The sequence below is a fragment of the Eurosta solidaginis genome, chromosome 4 (assembly GCF_040869045.1).
Source record: "Eurosta solidaginis isolate ZX-2024a chromosome 4, ASM4086904v1, whole genome shotgun sequence".
In the NCBI taxonomy this organism is placed as follows: domain Eukaryota; kingdom Metazoa; phylum Arthropoda; class Insecta; order Diptera; family Tephritidae; genus Eurosta; species Eurosta solidaginis.
In genome coordinates, this window is record NC_090322.1 from 231,470,035 (window position 1) to 231,491,738 (window position 21,704).

The 21,704-nt window shown below is 40.0% G+C and overlaps 2 protein-coding genes across 2 annotated transcripts in view; one reads left to right on the forward strand and one right to left on the reverse strand.

Moving 5' to 3' along the window:
• Window positions 1-21,704, reverse strand: part of shakB (shaking B) — an 840,660-nt gene that overhangs the window by 348,804 nt on the left and 470,152 nt on the right. Inside the window, exon 3 of the mRNA XM_067785020.1 lies at window positions 4,208-5,799. The gene's annotated coding sequence lies outside the window, so the exon portion shown is untranslated. The remainder of the gene's footprint in view (window positions 1-4,207; window positions 5,800-21,704) is intronic.
• LOC137249160 (peptidyl-prolyl cis-trans isomerase-like) lies at window positions 15,399-16,047 on the forward strand. The gene has a single exon (XM_067780441.1). The coding sequence runs from the start codon at window positions 15,457-15,459 to the stop codon at window positions 15,994-15,996; it is 540 nt and encodes a 179-aa protein (XP_067636542.1). The 5' UTR covers window positions 15,399-15,456; the 3' UTR covers window positions 15,997-16,047.

The window sequence follows — 21,704 nt, forward strand, 5'->3', positions numbered from 1 at the left end:
TCTGCTGAAATAATTGGGTTCAATAAGGCTCACCTATCAATGGTGATTGGGGTTATGATAGGGCACTGTCCCATGGGTATCCATGCGGTACGTCTCAATATATTGGAAACTCCATCCTTCTGCAGCTGTATGGAGGATGATGAGGTGGAATCACCAAATCACTTTATGCTTGACTGCCCAGCTTTTGCCAGAACTAGGCGAAAGTATTTCGGTCGTGACTCACTTGGATCTCCCGAGGAGCTATCCAAGGTTGGGATCGGGATCATTCGGAACTTTATCGTTGCTACACAACGATTCTCTAAGTAGTTATATCTACGTCACCGTTAGTTTAGTTTATTATATGTGGTATCACAACGGACCGTCATGTTGTCCAAGTGAGCTTCCCCTATCAGGGAAGCTACCACCCAACCTAACCTAACCTAACCCTGTCCGTTTCAAAATTATCGGCTAAAAAACTTGCCGACAACAGTTTTTCGAAAAAAAAAAATTTTTTTTTTGGGTTTTGAGAAGTGTTTTGGTGAAAAAATGTATTTTTTCGCCATTTTTTAAGGGTTTCCTCAGAAACGTGCAATCGTGTTGCCGATGAAAACGAATTTGTCTCGTAGTTCCTATCCCACTTAAAATTATGCGATAAAAACGTTGGCATTAACAGTTTAAAAAAAATTTTTTTTTTTGGTTTTTGGGACTTGTTTTTGTCGAAATCGATTTTTTTCATTTCCAAGGCTCCCAATCATTTTTATGTATATGTTTCCGTTAGATCCACCAATAAGTATAACAAAATTATCAGGGGACGAGCCGAGTTGATTTAGCCATGTCCGTCTGTCCGTCTGTCCGTCCGTCTTCCCGTCCATCTGTCCGTTTGTTTGAACGCAAACTAGTCCCTCAATTTTTGAGATATCTCGATGAAATTTTGAAAGCTAGCATACTTTGATGGGGGATTTGACATTTGTTGGAATCGACCGGATCGGACCACTATAGCATATACCTCCCATACAACCGATTGTTCAATAAGAAGGTTTTCGCAATTTCTGCCCCATTTCTGCCTCATTTTATTAGCTAGCAACATCAAATTTTACTATAAGCATACGTATTGGGCATAGATGGTTGTCTGAAAAAATCGTCAAGATCGGATATATTAGGATTTTCATCATTTTTATCGAAATCGATTTTTAGTCCGATTTAGACGATTTTTCAGACAACCATCTATGCCGAATTCGTAAGCTTGTGGTAAAATTTGATATTGGTATATGCTAAAATGAGGCAGAAATGGGGCAGAAATGGCGAAAACCCTCTTATTGAACAATCGGTTGTATGGGAGGTATATGCTATAGTGGTCCGATCTGATCGATTCCGACAAATGTCAAATCCCCTATCAAAATATGCCTGCTTACCAAATTTCATCAAGATATCTCAAAAATTGAGGGACTAGTTTGCGTTTAAAAAACGGAAAGACGGACGGACAGACGGATGGACGGGCGGACAGACGCACATGGCTAAATCAACTCAGCTCATCCCCTGATCATTTTGGTATACTTATCGGCGGGTCTCACGGAAACATATACATAAAAAATGATTTGGAGCCTTGAAAATGAAAAAAATCGATTTCGACCAAAACAAGTCCCAAAAACCAAGAAAAAGTTTTTTTTTTAACTGTTAATGCCAACGTTTTTATCGCATAATTTTAAGTGGGATAGGAACTACGAGACAAAGTCGTTTTCATCGGCAACATTTTTGCACGTTTCTGAAAAACCCTTAAAAAAACACTCCTCAAAACCCAAAAAAGTTTTTTGTTTTCAAGAAATTCTTATCGCCAAAGTGTTTAGCGGACAATTTTGAGACGGACAGGTTAAACATGAATATTTTAAAATCAAATGAAAATTTTTTATGTAGGCCATTAAAAAAACCTTAAAAATCAAAGAAAAAAAAGTCAAAAAACTCAAATTTTGCAGGCTCAAAAATTATTTTTTTGGGTATGCTTAGTGAAACTTTTTTTCCTGAGCCCAAAACCTATCGAAAAATCGATGGTGCGATATAGGTTAATAAATCGACCCAGCCTCATGTTTATAGATATCTCTATTTGGGTGTGCGATATTTGAATAATAAAACATATATAACTAATTTATTTATTGCCTTTCAAATGTATTTACAAACGGAGTTCTCAAATAAAACGTTGTTAACGCCTATTTCTATACAACCCGACTTCTGGCATATCACCGTTGATATTATTCTATAATAGGGGCGGAGTTTACGCAGCACATTACCACTATGTTGATTGCATGCGTTTCTGCCTGCTACTGGTGAAAGGTAAAGGGAGAACCTTCCTGTAGGAAAAATCTCTATTTCAAACCTGGTGCGCTTCTAGTGTTTTCGGCACCCCTACAAGTTCGCGCATTTAACATGGCGATGTCCTAGGCGTTGGAAATTGTCTCTGCTGCATTACCTTTTCTCTAGTTCCGAACTAGATAAAAATTTAAATTTTAGAACTAGTTGCTTTACTGGCACTTTTTTAATAGTTTGGAACTGGTGTAACAATTTACAATTCAGATCTACTTGGCTCCGAGGCGCACCGAAATTTTACGTTTCTTCTAGTATATGATATTATACCCTTTTCCAAAAGTGCCATACTGGTGTGGAAAGTGTGGCAAAAAAGACATACTCATAGGGTCAACTTCTTCAGCTGTTATCAGTTTTTTTGTTGGTGGCTTATTTTTCAAATATATGTTAAATATGATGTATAACAAGTAAGGAAGGCTAAGTTCGGGTGTAACCGAACATTACATACAGACAAAATAAGGAAAAATCGCCATGTAGGAAAATGAAGCTAGGGTAACCCTGGAATGTGTTTGTATGATATGGGTTTCAAATGGAAGTTATTAAAGAGAATTTTAAAAGGGAGTGCGCCATAGTTCTATAGGTGGACACCTTTTCTAGATATCGCCATACAGGTGGACCAGGGATGACTCTGGAATGTGTTTGTACGATATGGGCATCAAATTAAAGATATTAATGAGGGTTTTTTAAGGGAGTCGCCTTTAATTGTACATGTGTAGGCGTTATCGAGATATCGACAAAAATGTGGACTAATTTTTAATTTTTATAATTTTTATTTATTTATATATGTAATACCACGAAGAGTATTACTGCCATGATTCTAAGGGCTTTTCATTTCACCCTACAGAACTTTTTCATTTTCTTCTAATTAATTTGAGGGAGCTACGGACTTCTACATTAATCCTTAATTTCCCACAATATTCAAAAAAATAGTTACATGTTTTTGTTCTATGATGGGAGAGTTCTAAATCTCTTCGATATACTTTGATGTTATAATAAATTTTTTTGGCTCAGCTAAAGCAAGGAAGGAAAAATTTTCCGCAATTTTTTTTTGCAGCCTATGTTTATAAAATATTTGGTAAAATTTTTCATTGGTTCAGCACGCTTTAAGAATAAACATAAAAAAGATTTGGAAGAATGATCCTTCTAGATATTAAAATTTTATTTCTTATCTTCAGGAGGTTTCTTCTTTTTGCGCAAAAAAAATTATTTATACTTGCCACCGGAGCTAGCGCCCGGACCGCCCATCAATTTACTTTAACTCCCAATTCGATACTAAGGTGGACCTGATCCAATTCTAGGGAAAAATTTGCAGTTTTGTGACTTTTGTTTTCAATCGGATAATGGAGATGCTTTAAATTTAACAATTTTACGGGATTAATAATTTTCACAAAAAAACCCGCACACTAATTCTTACCACATTTCATTAAAAAATTATTTAATATTTTATCCGTTATCATTAATGGTGCACAAATGGAACATACAGCCAAAAATAAATTTTTTTTTAGTTTTATATTCTTTCGGATATGCTTCAAAGTTTTTTTTTTTTGAAATTCGTTGTTATTATTATCAAAAATATTAATTATATAATTTCTATAATTTTTTCCATATTAATCTCACACTAGTTGACAACTTGGCTTCTTATAAAATTATAAAATGCTTTCGATTTCTTTGACTTTTTTATGGAATCCCCGTTTCGAATATCTTTTTAACTATGCGATTTTATTAAAAAACCTAATATTTGCATGCAAAATGAGAGAAATTGCTTCTAATGCTACCACACTGACAAAAATTGTATGTTTATGCATGCAACTTTAACTTTAATCTAAATATCTAAATAAATATATAAAATAGATTATATATGTGCAATAATTACTTGAGTGTTGTTAGCTATGCCTCAAAATGGAATTTTTGTTATTTGTTACTCCTTATTCGTCCAGGTGCTGGTATTCTATTATTGCTTGGCTGTGGAATTGATCCTCCTTTGCTGGTTCTTCCCACTTCTATTAGTGTTGTGCGCAAAACGTTTGCTTCAGCTTACGTTCCCGGCCGCCCCTATGCTATGTTTGCGTGTTTGTGTGAACTTAAGTTGTGACTGATATACCGCACACTTTTTTTTTTTTTTTGAAACACACACACACATACAAGTGCTTATGTGTAAATATACAGCCACTGTTTGATTTAAGCTGTTGCTCCGTTTGCCGTTTGTTCGCAATCTTCAGCAATATTTGTTGTTGTAATATATTTGTGCGTGTTGTTGCCGTTGTTGCAACTTTATGAATTTGTACAACCGTTTACTGTATATAATTAGTCTATTCTGACAATCATTGCGAGTTTGCTTTTGAAATTTGTCTCCTGTTGTTGTTGTTTTTTGCTTTTAATCTAGTTTTTAAATTTTCTATGGCAGTTTTATTAGTTACGTCGATCTTCAGTTTTAAATTGTATATATACTTTTATGCGTGTGTGTGTTTGTATGTACGTGAGAATATAATTCAAACGTTTTTTAATTCGTTGCTAATTGTTTACTAAAACGATGAGCTCTTTGTTTTTATATTGCTAAATGTCATTTACATATGTATGTATGTATACCGTTATTATTTTCTTCACTTAATTGTATATATATTAGTGAGATGTGAGTATTTATAAATGAAAGCGTTTGAAAACTCGTTAATTTATATATTTTTTTAATTTTATTTTAATACAAATTATTTTATGAATGTTGTTGTATTTTTAATTAATTAATAATTAACTATACGTAACGATTCGTATAAAAAAGTTATAGGGAAGATCGCCGTAATTTATTGCTACTATATATAATCAATAATTATTGGTATACTTTTGCTATGATGTTTTTTTTTTGCTTTTGGTGCATTCAAAAATCACGAACACAATATCGATGTTAATGTTAGTGTTTTTTGGGTGCTCTATACGGATGTTAAATGTATGGCGCAATTTTTACCACTTTATTGGGCCATGTGTATGTATTGGTGCACTTTTTCTATTAATATTTATATGAGTATGATAGTTTCGCACGATATCGATAACTACTATATAATACAAATTCACATATTCACAAAAATATGTGAGTTGATGGATTGATGTGCTCATTGTATATATATTTTAAATACGAACACATATGTAGATATTAATATTTGTCTTCTTCTTTAACCGTTGCACATTTTCTTATGGCTCTCATTTGCCTGGTTGTTATTGATTTTTACTTTACTCGTGTTTTTGCTTTACTCTGTTGCTTTAATAGCACAATACTTGAGTGTCCCTCACTATAGGCAGCTTGTTTGTTGTATTGTCGGGCAGCAAATCAAATGGGTAGCCACATTATGCTCCCAAGATTGCTAATACACCACAGCAACGTACAATGCCACCGTGTCCAATCCATTTTTGTATGCGCGTTGCGAGCAAATTTTGTAATATAAAATAAAATTCACTTCGCCATTGTTGGAGTTTTAACTGCAATGAGACGGAGAGAAAAACATTTTTTTTTAAGAAAACAGAAATAAGAAAAAAGTAAATATACATATGTAAGTTGTAGTGCAATAGTTTTTTTTTATAAAATTAATAAGCATTACTTAAGCGATCGAACTTAGCTACAGAAATTTTACAGCTACAGGTTATACAATTATTTGAACAAGATATCACCGACTGGTTGAAATTCTACCAATATAAACGGCACTATGCTTTTGTTTTCGTTCGACTTCTTCCCCTTTCTTTCCTTTTCTTTTACCTCCTTTTCTTTGCTTTGTTCTAATTTCTTTTTCCTTCCTTTTTTTCCTTGTCTTTTATATTTTTTTTATATTTTTATTTTACATATTTTGCCTCTCCTTCTTTTTCCTCTCCTTTTCCTTCCCTTACTTTCCTTTCATCTTCTTTCATTGATTTACTTTCTTTTCCTTTCCTTTCTTTCCTTTCCTTTCCTATTTCCTATTTCCAAGTTATTGTTATAAATCCACTTGGCAAATGAAATACCATTGATATAAACGTTTTTTTTGCTTATATATAAAAAAAAAATAAATGTAAGGCGCGATAACCTCCGAAGAGATCTAAGGTCGAGCTTCCCTTCCAATTTGCATCGTGCTCCTCTTGATTTTCCCTACAAATTGGCCGGACGGGACCTACATGTTTTATGCCGACACCGAACGGCATCTGCAAGGCAGATGCGTTTTCACTGAGAGCTTTTCATGGCACAAATATAATCGGAGCGCTTGCCAAACACTGGCGAAGGGCGACCCCGCTTAGAAAAATTGTCTTCTAATTGCAAAACCTTATTTCTAAAATTTTGATGTTGCTTTGCCCGGGGTTCGAACCCAGGGCACACGGTGTGGTAGGCGGAGCACGCTACCATCACACCACGGTGGCCGCCAATATATATTCATATATATATCTTATCTTAATCCTCCACGACCCTTTTAAAAATCTTTTATATAAAAGGGGGCGTGGTCCTGAACCGATTTCGTAAATTTTTCTTCAAAGCATTCCTTACAGTAAAGGCAACGTCTCTGTCGAATTTTGTTATGATAGGTTTAACGATTTTGATTTATGATTAATAATATTTGTAAAATTGATTTTATCAAAAGTAGGCGGTAACACACCCATTTAAACATTTTTTTTTTTTTTTTTTTTTATCAAGAGTCTCAATAATCAGTCCACACGTCAAATTTCAACATTCTTGGTGTATTATTTACTAAATTATCAGGTTTTTTGAGTTTTCCAATATGTTATACACATAAAAAGGGGACGTGATTACCATCCGATTTCGCTCATTTTCAATACCAATCTGTTCTTTGTCCAGATAAGCTCGTGTACCAAATATGGTGAAGATACCTAAATATTTACTCGAGTTATCGTGTTAATGGACAGACGGGCGGACAGACGAACGAACGGACGGACATGGCTCAGTCAAATTTTTTTTCAATACTGATGATTTCGATATGTGGAAGTCTATATCTATCTCGATTCATTTATACCTGTACCTAGTGTACTTAACTTATAATTGTTTTTTTCGCTGTGCGACCACAACAGTTACGGAAAGCAACTTTATGGTAAATATTTCGTCAAAATTTCCATACCTTAAATCAGTCACAATGCAAACGCTTAAATACACCCCTTGCCATATGCAAGCTAATGCTAACAGAGCACATCCACCGTCAAGCCGACGAAAGACTGCTACAAACACAAATGTTACTTACACGTTTATATAGCGATCCGCTTGATACAGAACAGACGCCCGCTTGCAGTCATACCTTGTCGAACACAGATGCTGCTTATAAAAATCCACCAGTTAGCCTTTTAAATCGAATATGCCAGAGTTACCAAGCTAGGTTGCTGCCTTATCGCATTAGTTCAGCTCAAATCGGATGTTCAGTGGCTATCCAAAGGATACTTGTCCGCAATCAACCACAAGTAGTGAGCTGCTTGATCCACTATCAAAAGAATCGCTCTCGATATTCCCTGGAGAGTGGGGAAGCTTTCCCAACTTGCCTCTCCATACACTGCTCCACCTTTTACTGGAAGGATCAGGTGGAAAAGGATTTAAGCTCCCTTTGTGTGACCAATTGACGCCAGCTAATACAAATAAGAAGCGACGGGTGCGCTTTGTTGGATGGTTATAACCGTTTAAACGGTTAAACGCCAATTAAGTAAGTAAATAAGGAGTACTAACAGAGAACTGCTTCTTAGGTAGATATGAAGAAAGGTTAGGAATGGTCACTTGGCGTCAGTACTGCAAGAATTATAAAGGAGATTAAGAGAAGAAAAGGTTGGTTAACGATATTTGCAACTGCCTGGCGCTAAGTGGCGCAAGACAATGCTTTACGGGAGCTACATTTATAGATAATCTGCGCTAGATCATGAAGTTGGACGTCCAGGACTTGGTAGGCTTATCAGGTCTTCAAAATTGTTGGAAGCGGAATGGTAATGATTTCATTTCGTGTTATCACAACGGGCCTAATATCACTGCCCTAAGTATGTCCTCGGGCAGCCACTTCCATCAGACCTAACCTTATTTAGCGTTAACATTACCGAAAGAGAAAAAACTATTTTTGGAAGCTTAAAAGAGCTGTTCAACTGTTATACACTCGCCTTCTCGATTCTCATAAAACGTGCCTAGAATAACAAAAATAGTTACACAAAACTTTGTGGTCTCACGTGCACAATGTGATCCCAGGTCGAGTTATATTTTGGTGTTTTATTGTTTCAAAATTTGATTTGACATAGATCTGTGCTATGCCTTGCGAATACATAATGATACTAAATAAATTAAAAAGTGCGAATGTGTGCTTGAGTTTAACATATTCCAATGGCAGGAAATGTATGCTTAACGAAAACCTGTCTTACCACTACACTTGCAAAAATATACATTTTGTGATGGGAGCAACAAAAACGAGGTGTATACTCGAGGAGGAAGTGTACTCAAATCTACATACATATGTTGTATATAAACAAGTTAAACTCACATTTCAGCTAAGTTCACTAGCACGCTCTAGACGTGAGAATGGTAAAAGGTGACCACCAACGGTTGAAAGTTAAAATAAAGCATGAACGGCTGATGAAAGCGTTTTGTGCGAAAGAAATTTATTAGTTTTGGTGTTTATTAGTTTTCAGCACACGCATTTTAGATTTAAGATAGCTCACGTTCCACTGTGTGGCGCTATGCGGTGTAAAAAAAATAAAAATTACTTTACAAACATATGATATATATCAAATATACCTTATCTCGTCATATGTATATATGAAGTTCTCGAATACATGAAGATAAATATTATATATTCGTAGAAATAACACGTTCGTACAAGAAAAGCAAGTGGGTTCATATGGAACTTCAAAGAGTGATTATAAACATAGAGAAAGCCCTGCAATATAAAGAGTATGACATAAGTGACCTGCAAGACTTCGAAAAATCTGTGGTCACAAGACTTAACAGCACAAGTCCATTTTTGGCAAAATTGAGTTATTATCATGGTTGAATTCTCCTTATTCGATTTCATATTGTGTCAAAATTTTGCGAAGATCACTCCAATAGTTAACGAGATATTAAGAAAAGGCAAACATAATTTAAACACAATAACATATAATTTTAATTTTTGAAATGCTCTCCTAAAAAGCGTAAAAAACGCACTAGTGCTGTTAAGCTTTGTGAACACAGAAATGCAGCTAAACATGCGATTATGAAAGGTCTTAATTACGTTGAAGTACATCCAGCCATAACCAGATGGATCGGCTACATGATAAAAGTGCAGGAAGATAACTTCACAATGCTAGTGTTATGAGGCCGCGAAATCAGTCAAAGTGGTAGGGTATTATCACTTCTACTGTGAACTTTGGTTAACAATCAAGTGCTCTATTATATGACTTTGCAGTTGTCAAAAGAGGCAAGCGCCTTATAACAATAAGCTCCTTGATTCAACGGGTGCTTTGGGACCTACATAGCTGGGCAGCTAATGATAAATATCCAATAATTGTTTTTGAGAACACTGGAGTATACAATGTGGTTTATCGCCCTCTCCCTTTCTTTCTTTGGTTAATTACAGCGAGTGAAAAGCCTATTGTTCGGCCGGTGTGCGTCTAATCCTGGAGAGGTGGGCGCACCGGGTCGATCTCAGCGGGAGTAAGCGGGTTGGAAATGAAAATAAGCAAAATAGACGAGATTTCTCGTTATAATATATGTGATTTATTGGGTAAATGTAAAAAACTAGCAATAGTTACAATATTACCTGAATAAAACGCAGAAATACGGCAGAGATCGCTGGCGGCAGATGTTAACTGGTTGGCGGTTGAAATCAAAGAGGCCGGTTGTATAGCAAGCTACAACCGTTGACCCGCAAAATCCTCCGTTTTGGAGGGGAAAGGCACCCACACATCAACCCCGACATGCATATGCATGAGTGCTGACAAAAAGCACACATACACGTGCATGTACATGCATGCACATGCATGAGGGTGATGGTGTGGGTGGTTGTGAATTAAGTCGAGTATCGATTTGCAGAGTTGCATTGGGGGGGTCGCAATCAGTTGCGGAAAAGTTAGGCATCCTGCCTAAACATGCCGGCCCCCCTTGCGATACGCAACATCGTTTTCCGCCAATGACCTCCGCTGAAACGAGAAAAAATTAATGTAAGACTTACACACTAAACTTAATCTAAATGAAGAGTTCGTCGGCGGCGCAAAATGGCCGGGAATCCTTTCCGACTTGCTTAGCATGCCACCTAAGCTAGGATGATAAAAGTTAACGGTGATGAACAGATGTAAGTGAATATTTCTTGCCATTGAATTATACATAATTCTTAAATATAGAAATTCAGAATGTAATATGTGTATAGTCGGTGGCCAGTAAGGCTGGACGAAGAGGCCGAGGTCTCCGTTCCAGATTGGCACCATTTTTTGTTATTCTTTGGTTGTTGTCGTTCCGGATGGAGAGGCCGAGGTCTCCATTCCAGATTTGATGGTTTTGAGGTTTTTCTGGGCTGGACGAAGAGGCCGAGGTCTCCGTTCCAGCGTATAACGTGTCGTGTCGCTCTCAGGGCGACTGTGGCATTTTTATGGATGTGCCAGGGCGAGTGGCCGTGAGGTTGGTTGGGTGATGCGCGTTTTCGCTGCAGCGCATGCATTTCGTCAGTTGTGTATTATATTATTACCCTACAAAACACCTGGTCACAAACTACCCACGCCCTTGCAAATGTGACTACGAATATAACCTGTCACCGTAAAATGACTAGTCAAATGACGTGGAGTGACGAGAGCGTTTTTGCAAAGTAGTTAGTGCTGTGATTTCGAGAAGCTTATATATTTCAACATAACCAGCAAGATTGCAGTGTGTGGGAGGTTGGAGCGGACGTGATTCCAAGCCACCCGCGCAAAATTACTTGTTTTCGGGATACGCGTGTTGTTTTCTTAACAAACGTACGTTAAAATAGGTGAATAAACCGAGTTTAAATCGAAGCGTAGAGGCTGACGACGGTATTGGTTTAATTTTGTGTGACAGCTCATGACGAATAGCGAACATCGTAATTAAATTGGAAAATGTACCAACTGCCGGTGCTTGCATGCAGATTGGCGATGCGTTCTTCACGACGCGTTCTATCTGCACGTACCATTATGCTAAATGTACCATGCAACTCTGTCGTGTATTTCTTGGTTAGCTGACAGCTGGTATGGTGAATTTGTGGTGTGCGAGTATATATATATACATATATGTATTTGCTTGCCCTTGAAACAAAAACTAGGTCACTGGGGTAGTAGCACACTAGGCCGGTAGAAAAGGTTGACTTTCCCAATTTCGGGACTTTGTCGTGTCGGGATTCTTTACTTTCGGGACTCGAATGGTTTTTGCACCGAGCTCTTATAATGACCTTTTGTGATATTTGTTGTTGAAAAACAACAAGTCCTGCCCCCCAGCCAGAAAACAGTACCCAAAAAAAAACGGAAAGGGTAAAAAAAAAACGACAACAAAAAAAATGTCTTTGTAAAAAAAATGTTAAATTTTTTGTGCAAGGAGAGGTTTGTTTTTGTTTTGTTTTCCTCCTTTTTTTTGAATTCATTTGTTATGGATGACTGCTTGGTACTGCAGTAGATGCCCGTATTGGCAAAAATACAAAAGACGCGTCAGTCCCGATTGTGATGTTATGTGTGGTTTTCGGTACTTATTTTGTCCATTTAATGTTCGGTATCCGCCCTTAGTCTGACAGCACTAATGAAGCTGCCGTGGTTATTGCGGGTTGCCATCCAGTTGTTTTCCCGTAACAGGAATTTTCCAGGATACATGAATGCAGGATTGTGGTGGATACATTACCCTCACCACATTGTTATTTGGATTTTCAAGCTGTTTAAATGTAAGTATGACGGGTTCCTCACTGATTTTTAATAGTTTTTTCTAATGGGTTTTTTTTTTTTTTTTTTTTTTTTTTTTTTTTTTTTTTTTTTTTTTTTTTTAGATGGAACCGATGCAAATGCTTCTCGTGTGTTTGGAGACTGGGGGAGAGGAGCCAATCCAGGTGGTGGCGGACGTACAATACCCGGAGCGGGGAGGAGGTGTTGCGACAAGTTAGGCCCTGTGTGCTCCGGGCCCTGCAGACGCCTCTGGTGGTTAAGTTACGCGGGAGCACCACCGCCTGGTACGCCAGGTTCCATAAGGCGCACGAGAACGTGTTATGGGAGCCGCAGCCAGCACAGGGTCCAACGCCTCAGGGGGGGTATCGATGTCGTGTGTGCCAACGGCATCTTCGGTCGTTTGGAGGCTTGATTGCCCATCTTAATGGGCATATGCCGTTTTACCCGTATCGGTGTTGGAGTTGCCCCAAGCGGTATGCGTCGTCCGCAGCGCTCTCCGTGCATCGCCGTCTTCGCCACTGAAGTGGGTTTCTGTGCCACTCAGTTACGGCTGTGAAGTAATTTAATTTAATATTTGTTGAAAAAAAAATAATAAATGGATTTATATTATCATTCATATGCTTTCGGCCTGATTAGTTAGGTTGGGGGGGGGGGGGGGGGGGGGGGGGTTCTTGTGATTTAACCTTGTGTTGTCTTCTCTACTCTTAGACAGACGCAAACAAGAAACGCACCATTGGGTGGTCGAGTTGGGTAACATGGCTGGCAACTCTGTCGTTTCTCGTTTTCTTGTATGTATCATACATACATACATACGTTGGTTGAACATTCCATTATAGAGAATGAAGCAAAAACAAAAATGAATCGAAAGATTTATTTTACCGTTTTTGCTTCAATTCATGTGGAATTTTACGCGTTGCTGGACAAAAAAGGTAAGTGGTAAAATATTTTGCAATAATTTTACTGAAATAAATATTTTTTATGTTATTTCAGATTTTAATGCATTTTCTTTTATTTTTCAGGTGACGGGTGATGGGGATCCAGGAGATGGAGCAGATGGGTTTGATGTATCGTTTTCCCTTTTTTTCTTTAGTTTTCTAGGTTACCGGCATCGTAAAGGGGTGCTCCAACTGCGGCGTCGGCCGCGCCGGCAGTTGTCACACCTTTGCGATGTCCATTTGTGCACTTATTAATTAATTTTTTCTTTGCAGGTTGATGATATTGGATATCCTATCTCTTTTATGATACCTCACAGCATAGTTAATCATGTCAAGAAGACATATCATTGTTTTGCCATAGTGAAAACTGGGGACTTGCATCCTAGCGCTTTAATGCCTTTAACATTCTCCTATTTCTTGATTCGAACAATTTTTTTTTTTTTTGTGTCCGATCGTACATACATCAGCGGTATTGGATTATGGACGTAAAGGAAATTTGTATTTTGGCTGGTCAGAGAAAACCTGAACATTCGCCATGGTGTGTTGCACATTCTTCGTGCATGTGCAGATATCGACGCTTTTATTGTGCTCACCTACACCAGGGCTTGATTAGTTTGCAGCAGATCAGTTGCCCAAGACATTTGATCAAGTAAAATTGCGTTCGAAGGCTGGTTCTGTATCAGTTTGGTTTACGAGTTGTTACTTGATTGGTACAGCACTATTTGCAATAATCTGCCGTGGATGTAAGGTAGGAAATGAAACTTACAACAAACTATCGACAAAATTCAATATACGGCGTGTTATTTGAAATATGTGAATTGGTGGTGGAAATGCCTTTTCATACCATCACTGGTTTACTAGAGCATAATGACTTACAAGCTTTTGGCCTGCGAAATTCTTCATTTCAGTGTCAGCACAAGTCCCATAAAATCCCCAAGAAGAAGAAAAGCAAGTACCAAAGACTCAACCATTAAACTAAAATTAAGTAATTTCCGACATAATGCGGAGTTTCGGCGGCAGCGATCAACCACGCCTAGAAAGTGTCAAATTGGTGGAACCCAAACTGCAACACCAATTACGTGGTATGTTTAATGAAGCCTCTTTAGTTGCAGTGCGACGCAAAAATAGTCCTTGTCCAACACGGCTGATTTGGAATTTCTTATGCGTACGCACCCAGTAAAAAATTAGCGCGTATGCATAAGCATTTGAAAGATATGAGGATATTAAAAACGTGTCTTAAGTATTCCGTACTGGACGTCCCCAAGATTCTATGGATGAGACAGATCAGCAAGAGTCTGAAGGTGAATTTTAGTTCTATAATTTCCTTGAAATTTGTCTTCTACTTTCTTTTTATTAATTAATTTTTCTTTTCTTTTCAGAACATAAAGGCTGTCACTCTCAACTGCCTTAAGGCACGTATTTCCTCAAAAATACGGTTTGGAAAATTCGTCACTAATGTGCTACCTAGGAAAATTAGTATCATCCCGGCATTCCTTTCGTTTCAACAGCAACCAATTCGTTCGTTAACCAGATTTTCACTTAATAAAGGAAAAGGTAAGTCTGTAAAGGTCGTGCTAAAACGTTTCAAATGCCTGTTGTGATACTCGAGGATGTCGTGCCTATATTAGAAGATGTATTTGGTGTATTTAGGTTAATGACTGATACAATTGTTGAAGCACAAGAGCTGGTGCAAGTGCGTCCGGTCTTTAAGAAACAAATATTAAATGTGTGGCGCATTTGATATTTTTATTAGATAGTACAGCAACAACGCATGAACAGAATAAATGGGTATGTTGTTCTGTGCGAGATTTAGTACGCGCGAATGTGCGTAGTGCTTTCAATTGTGATACATTATGACATTTGTGTGTATTTCGCTTGAATGTGATAAAGAGTGGTTACTCAAATGATGAGAACAATTTAACGATTGTATTCCCAAATGCAAAGGTTATTAAGCTACTAGTTGATTGTGGAATGAATGTTAACGCCAAAAATTAGGCCAAATCAACGCCCCTACATGTTGCTGTGCAACCATATAACTATTCTAATGATATTATATCGTTGCTATTGGAACACGGTGGGGACCTAGATCAACTAAGTGAATCGGATGAACGTCCATTCAATTTGATTGTAAGCAATCCAGCCAATGCCATACCACTAATGTATTTTATGACTCTTAAGTGTCTAGCTGCTACAGTTATAAGTAAATATAAATTTCCTATCACAATCAAATACCAAAATTACTTCAAGATTTTGTTAAACAGCATGACCCTTGAGAATATACGTATATTTTCCGTCTCAAATAGGATTTCGTGGTGTTCGTTTCTTCAGTAATAAAAGCAGTAAAGGCAAAATGGGTCTCCCCCGTGTATTTTTTGACATGACTGCTGATGGACAGCCTCTCGGCCGCATCGTTATGGAGCTACGTCCCGATGTTGTGCCCAAAGCAGCTGAGAATTTCCGTGCCTTATGCACAGGCGAAAAAGGCTTCGGTTATAAAGGCTCCTGTTTCCATCGTGTCATTCCTAACTTCATGTGTCAAGGTGGTGATTTTACAAATCACAATGGCACTGGTGGTAAATCTATCTATGGCACTAAATTTGCTGATGAGAACTTCATCTTGAAACACACTGAACCCGGTATTTTGTCAATGGCTAACGCTGGACCCCACACCAACGGATCGCAATTTTTCATTTGTACTGTAAAGACAGCATGGTTGGACAATAAGCATGTGGTTTTCGGCAAGGTTGTCGAAGGCATGGATGTAGTGAAGGCTATTGAGGGTTTGTGCTCACAATCGGGCAAGACAAGCAAGAAGATTGTTGTTGCCGATTCTGGTGCGCTTCAAACAGCGTATATTATTATATATATACATACTTTAAAATACAAATAGTATATACTAAATAAATACAAAAAAGCTTAAAGTTTTTAGTAAAAGAAATAATTTTATAAACACTCGAACAGCATTGTCGCAGTTAAATTTTTGAATATTCAGTATGTACTTCAAAGACTTTCTAGTAAAATATTTGAAGGCGTGCATTCAATACAAAACATTTCACTAACAATGTCTGGACTGGGTCGTTTGGATACGAACACATCCAGGACGTGCCAAAAGGATATTCAAAAAAGTCAGCATTCATAACCTATCTTTACAAAGCTCGATGCAAAGTTATTTGTTAGACAAAGTGGTGACTAGTTTTTGGCGTCGTCTGAGATAGAGATACTACATAAGCTTTGCGTCAGTCCGCTACTTCCCCCCACCAGTGGTAAGGGTAGCAGATACTGCGCAAAGTTGTAAAAATAACATTAGTCGGTTTTTTTTTTTGTTAAAACCTCGTTCAAGTCTGGCACTTCCCCCCACCAGTGGTAAGGGGTATCAGATACTGTTCGAGGTAAGGGAAGTATCCACCCGGTGGGATGCACTCCCGCTTTTAACGACCTTTTGTAAGTCTGGTACTTCCCCCCACCAGTGGTAAGGGGTACTGGATACTGCTCAAGGTTAGGGAACTTTTTCCCACTTGCAAAAAAAATTTTTTCTCTTTTTTTTTTCATTGGAAAACTCAAATTTATGAGTAGAAAAGATTTTGGGTGATGTGATGATTTTTTTTTCTTTTTTAAATTCAGTTGGCCGAGTGCCTTTGACCGAGTGCAGATGCATTATGTGGCAGATCCTGGATCTGCGTTAGGGTTCTGGTGTCCTTGCTCTGGAGAGCGAGTGACTTTTGAGTTAAATTCTTGGAAAGTGAGAAAGATAATGGGCTGAAAGCCTTAAGGTTCTGTGGCAGATCGGTTCACCCTTCTGCGGTAGGTTGTTATGATGTCCTCGTTATGGGATAACGAGTGAATGGGATGGTCTCTGGTGTCCTCGCTCGGGGCGGGCGAGTGAATTCGGGGATTTTCTGGTGTCCTCGCTCTGGGTGAGCGAGTGAATTATGGGGTTTTCTGTTCAGGGGGGCCCCCGGTTAGTCTTGTTAAAAAAACTTAGATCGAAAAAAAAATGTTTTTTTTGTTTGCGAGCTTTTTGTACGCTCTCCCGCGTCTTCGTGCGTCTCGCTCCGTAGTCAGGTGTAGGAGTCCCTCCGGCAGACTCGAAACGAGACCGGAGGTAGAGAAAAAAAAGAGAAGATGTAGGATCGCCCTCCGGTAGACTCGCACCATCACGAGACCGGGGGGTTGATTAGGGCATAGCCACAAGCTTAGGGATAGCGGGGCATCACGGCGCGTGGTTGAAACGCGTCTTCATGTCCCGCGCTCCCTTTCCCCATTGCCATCGCGTCGTACGTTTTAGGATTCCCCTCCGGTAGACTCGCACCATCACGAGACCGGGGGGTTGATTATAATATATGGCTCGGGAGAAACGCAGGCTTAGGGGTAGAGAGACACGAAGACGCAGGTTCCTTAATTTGCTTTCTATGCTATTACAACCGTGGGCCTCTAATTGTAGGTAGTCGGGGGAAATGGTGTTTTGGGTTTGATTTTTTTTTGAAGGGAGGGGTATGGAGGAACGGAGGGATTGTTAGGAGGAGCACTTAGCCTTCTCGCAATCCGTCTCTTCCGTTGGAAGAAGGATCAGTTTGACCAAAGGTCGTCTGACTTGACCCTTCTCGGTTTTGAGGTCGACTACGCGTACTCGGTCATCTTCGCCGGGGTGTACGTTGACAACTCGACCTAACCTCCATTCGTTGGGAGATAAGTGGTCCTCTTTGAGGACAGCGAGATCTCCCACTTTTATATTTTGTTTGGGATGCTTCCACTTCACTCTTTTTTGAAGTTCGGATAGATATTCGGTTTTCCATCGCTTGCAGAAAGTGTGATGGAGGGCTTTGAGTTTCTGCCACCGATTGATCATCGAGGCAGGGCTCTCACTAGCATCCGGCTCTGGCGGAGCCAGTAGATGGCCGCCAGTGAGGAAATGACCTGGAGTAAGCGGCTCAAGGTCCGTTGGGTCATTGGATGCCGGGCTGAGGGGCCGCGAGTTCAGGCATGCCTCGATGCGGCACAAGAGTGTATGGAATTCCTCGAATGTAAATTTGTGTGGTGAGGCTATCTTTTTGAAGTGGCTTTTGAAGCTTTTCACTCCAGCCTCCCACAGCCCTCCCATGTGGGGAGCGCCCGCAGGGATGAAATGCCAAGTGAGTGACTGGTGGCTGTACTTCGAGACAGCATTGTCTCGGGCTTGTGCCATGAAAGTTTTGAATTCCGATCGTAGGGATCGTGAAGCTCCGACAAAGTTTGTACCGTTGTCGGAGTAGACGTTTTTGGAACATCCGCGTCTAGATATAAAACGGGCAAAAGCCGCAAGAAATGATGGGGTGCTGAGGTCAGTAGTGGCCTCCAGATGAATCGCTCGTGTGGAAAAACACACGAAAAGGCAGACATAGCCTTTGGATAGTCGACACCCTCTGCCGCGGTAACTTTTAATGTCGAAGGGTCCGGCAAAGTCGACTCCAGTATTCGTGAATGCACGGCTGAATGTCGTGCGTTCGCGAGGGAGAATACCCATGAGTTGGGTCTGAGCACGCTTTCGGTGTACAGTGCAAACTTTGCAATTGTGAATTGTAGCCCTAATCATGGTTTTGATGTTAGGTATCCAGTATTGGGTGCGTATCAGACGCAACATGAGTTGGTTCTCCCCATGCAAACTTTGTTGATGAAACATTAGGACTGTCAGCCGGGATAACCGACAGTTGTATGGGAGGAGGATTGGGTGGCGTTCAGTAAAAGCTAAGTCCTTTGACGCCCCGAGTCGCCCTCCTACCCGAATGATGCCATCTTGGTCTAAGTAGGGATTAAGTGAGAGTATTACACTTTTCCCTCCAATTGGTTTTCCGGCCTTTAGATCATTATATTCGGAACTATAATGTTGTTTCTGATAGATTTTAATTAAGATTTGGGTTACTGATTTGATCTCATCAGGAGAGATTAAAGGTGACTCGACCTGAAATGATTTTTTTGTTTTGGGGTGAGTTCTTCGGTAGAACCTCATTACGTATGAGAGCACCCGTAAAGCCCTAGGTAGGTCTGAAAAGCGTTGAAGAACATCGATAGTATTTACTGTTGTTGTTGCGCAGGTCTTCGCCCTCTTTTCTTCTACGGAGGTGATGTAGTCACTTTCTTGTGCTGGCCATTGGGAAGTGTCTTCTTGCAGCCAAGAAGGTCCCTGCCACCACAACGAATTGTTGACCAATTCAGACGCAGGTAATCCTCTGCTACCTAAATCTGCTGGGTTAGATTCTGAGTTTACATGCAACCAGTCCTTATTTCCGACCATGTCGATGATCTTGGTGATCCGATGTGCGACGAAAGTGGACCAGGAACACGGCGGTTTCCTTATCCATGCGAGGACGATAGTTGAATCCGTCCAGAGGTGCACGTTTACTGGTCCCAACTTGAGGTTCCTGAAAATTGATTGGGTGATTTCCGCTAACAGCACGGCTCCGCAAAGTTCCAAACGTGGAAGAGAAAGAGTTTTCACTGGGGCTACTCGGGTTTTGGCTAGAAGCAGGTTCGTGCAGACATTATCATCCGTTTTGACGCGCATGTAAATGGCTGCTGCATAAGCCTTCTCGGATGCGTCACAAAATCCATGGATCTCGATGTCGGTTCCTGGTGAAAAGTTGACCCATCTAGGTATCCGGATTTTATCGATTTCATGGTATTGGTCGGTGAAGGTTTTCCATCGTTCCAGCGTACTGGTAGATACTGGTTCGTCCCAAGCGGTGCCTTCCAACCAAATACTCTGCATGAGTATTTTTGCCACAATGACCATTGGTGCCAGCCATCCCAAGGGATCGAAAAGTTTGGCGATTGCTGATAGTATCGCTCTCTTCGTAATGTTTTCCGGGTTGTCCAGCGTCCCTGCTTGAAAATAAAATAAGTCGGAGAGGGCATTCCATCGAATACCTAATGCTTTCACTGAACTGGTATCTTCGAATGCCAGGAAGTTTTCATTGAGCAGGTCTGCTTTGGGGATGTCCCTTAGAATGTCCTCTGAGTTGGAGGTCCATTTGCGAAGTGGAAAGCCCGCTGATTGTAGGACTTGACGAATTTCATCTCTGGCTTTAATAGTCGATGTGATCGTATGTCCACCCGCTAACACATCATCTACATACATGTATTCTCGCAGTATGCTAGCCGCTGTAGGGTGCGAGTTTGAGACGTCGTCTGCTAGTTGTAGGAGCGTTCTTATCGCGAGATATGGCGCGCAATTCACTCCGAAGGTAACCGTCTTTAATTCGTAAAGACTGATAGGGTCATTCGGGGAAGTGCGATGCACAATACGTTGAAATTTGGTGTGATTTTCGTTCACCCAAATTTGTCGATACATCTTTTCGATGTCGCTATTGAATACGAAGCGGTATAGTCTCCATCGTAAGATAAGTATGGGTAGGTCGGCTTGTAGAACTGGGCCTGGGGGGAGAATATCGTTTAAGCTATTGCCGTTGGCCGTAGGGCTCGAGGCGTTAAATACTACGCGTACCTTGGTGGTTGTACTTTCTGCTTTTACAACGGCGTGGTGGGGCAGGAAATAATTATCCGAATCGTCGGATGGAATATTCTTTTCAATTTTTCTCATATGTCCGAGCGTTTCATATTCTGACAACACTCGAACATATTCTTTTCCTAAATCAGGGTTTTTTATTAGCCGCCCCTCATTCCGGAAGAATTGAGAGCATGCACGCTTCAGGGATGGTCCTAAGTTAATATTGTTAGGGTAATCCTGCCGGAATGGTAGTGACACGATGTACCTTCCATTCTCACTTCGCTGCGTTGTTTCTTTAAATAGTTGTTCACAGTACCTTTCATCCTCATTCAATATTTTATTTTTGGGTACATTTTCTACCTCCCAGAAAGCTTTGAGTTGATTGTCTAACGCAACCTCGTTGTAAAAAGACATAATGCTCTTCGTTGGATTCGGTGATTCGATACGACCGGTTAGTATCCAACCGAACACTGTCTCTTGGGCTAAGAGTGTGTTTAGCACATTCTTCTTTATACCGCTCATTATAATGTGGGGATATATGTCTCCGCCTAGTATGAGGTCTACGTCTTCGTTGACGTAGAACCTCTTGTCTGCCAAAATCAAGTCTGGGAATGCCTGCATAGTCATTGCGTTGATATGGCAGGATGGAAGATTCCCAGTGAGTTTCGTTAGAACTAGTACGGGTGTAGTCAGGCTGAAGCAGGGATCCACTGGTGAACGTAGTTCGATGTTGGATGCTTCTTTCACCTGAGCTGACACCGCATTTGTGATGCCTGAAACATGGGCATGCATTTTCCTCGCTGGCAAATTGATTCTGCGTTTCAGTCTTTCAGTTATAAAGGAACATTCAGACCCAGAATCAATTAATGCCCGCGCGGAGAAGTCGGTACCATTATGGTGAATGTGTACGCGAGCAGTTCCTAATAGCACGCCTGTGCTGGAATTGGCATGGCAGGATTTGACATTCTGATTTGCAGAGGAAGGTGGTTGCCCCGATTCCTGTCTTTTCCTTGCCTGTGCCGAAGTTGATGGGGCATTATCCGCATCTTTGAAGGGATTTCGTCCCGCCGGTTGCTGAAGTGTGTCCGCATGCAGGAGCGTGTGGTGACGAGAGTGGC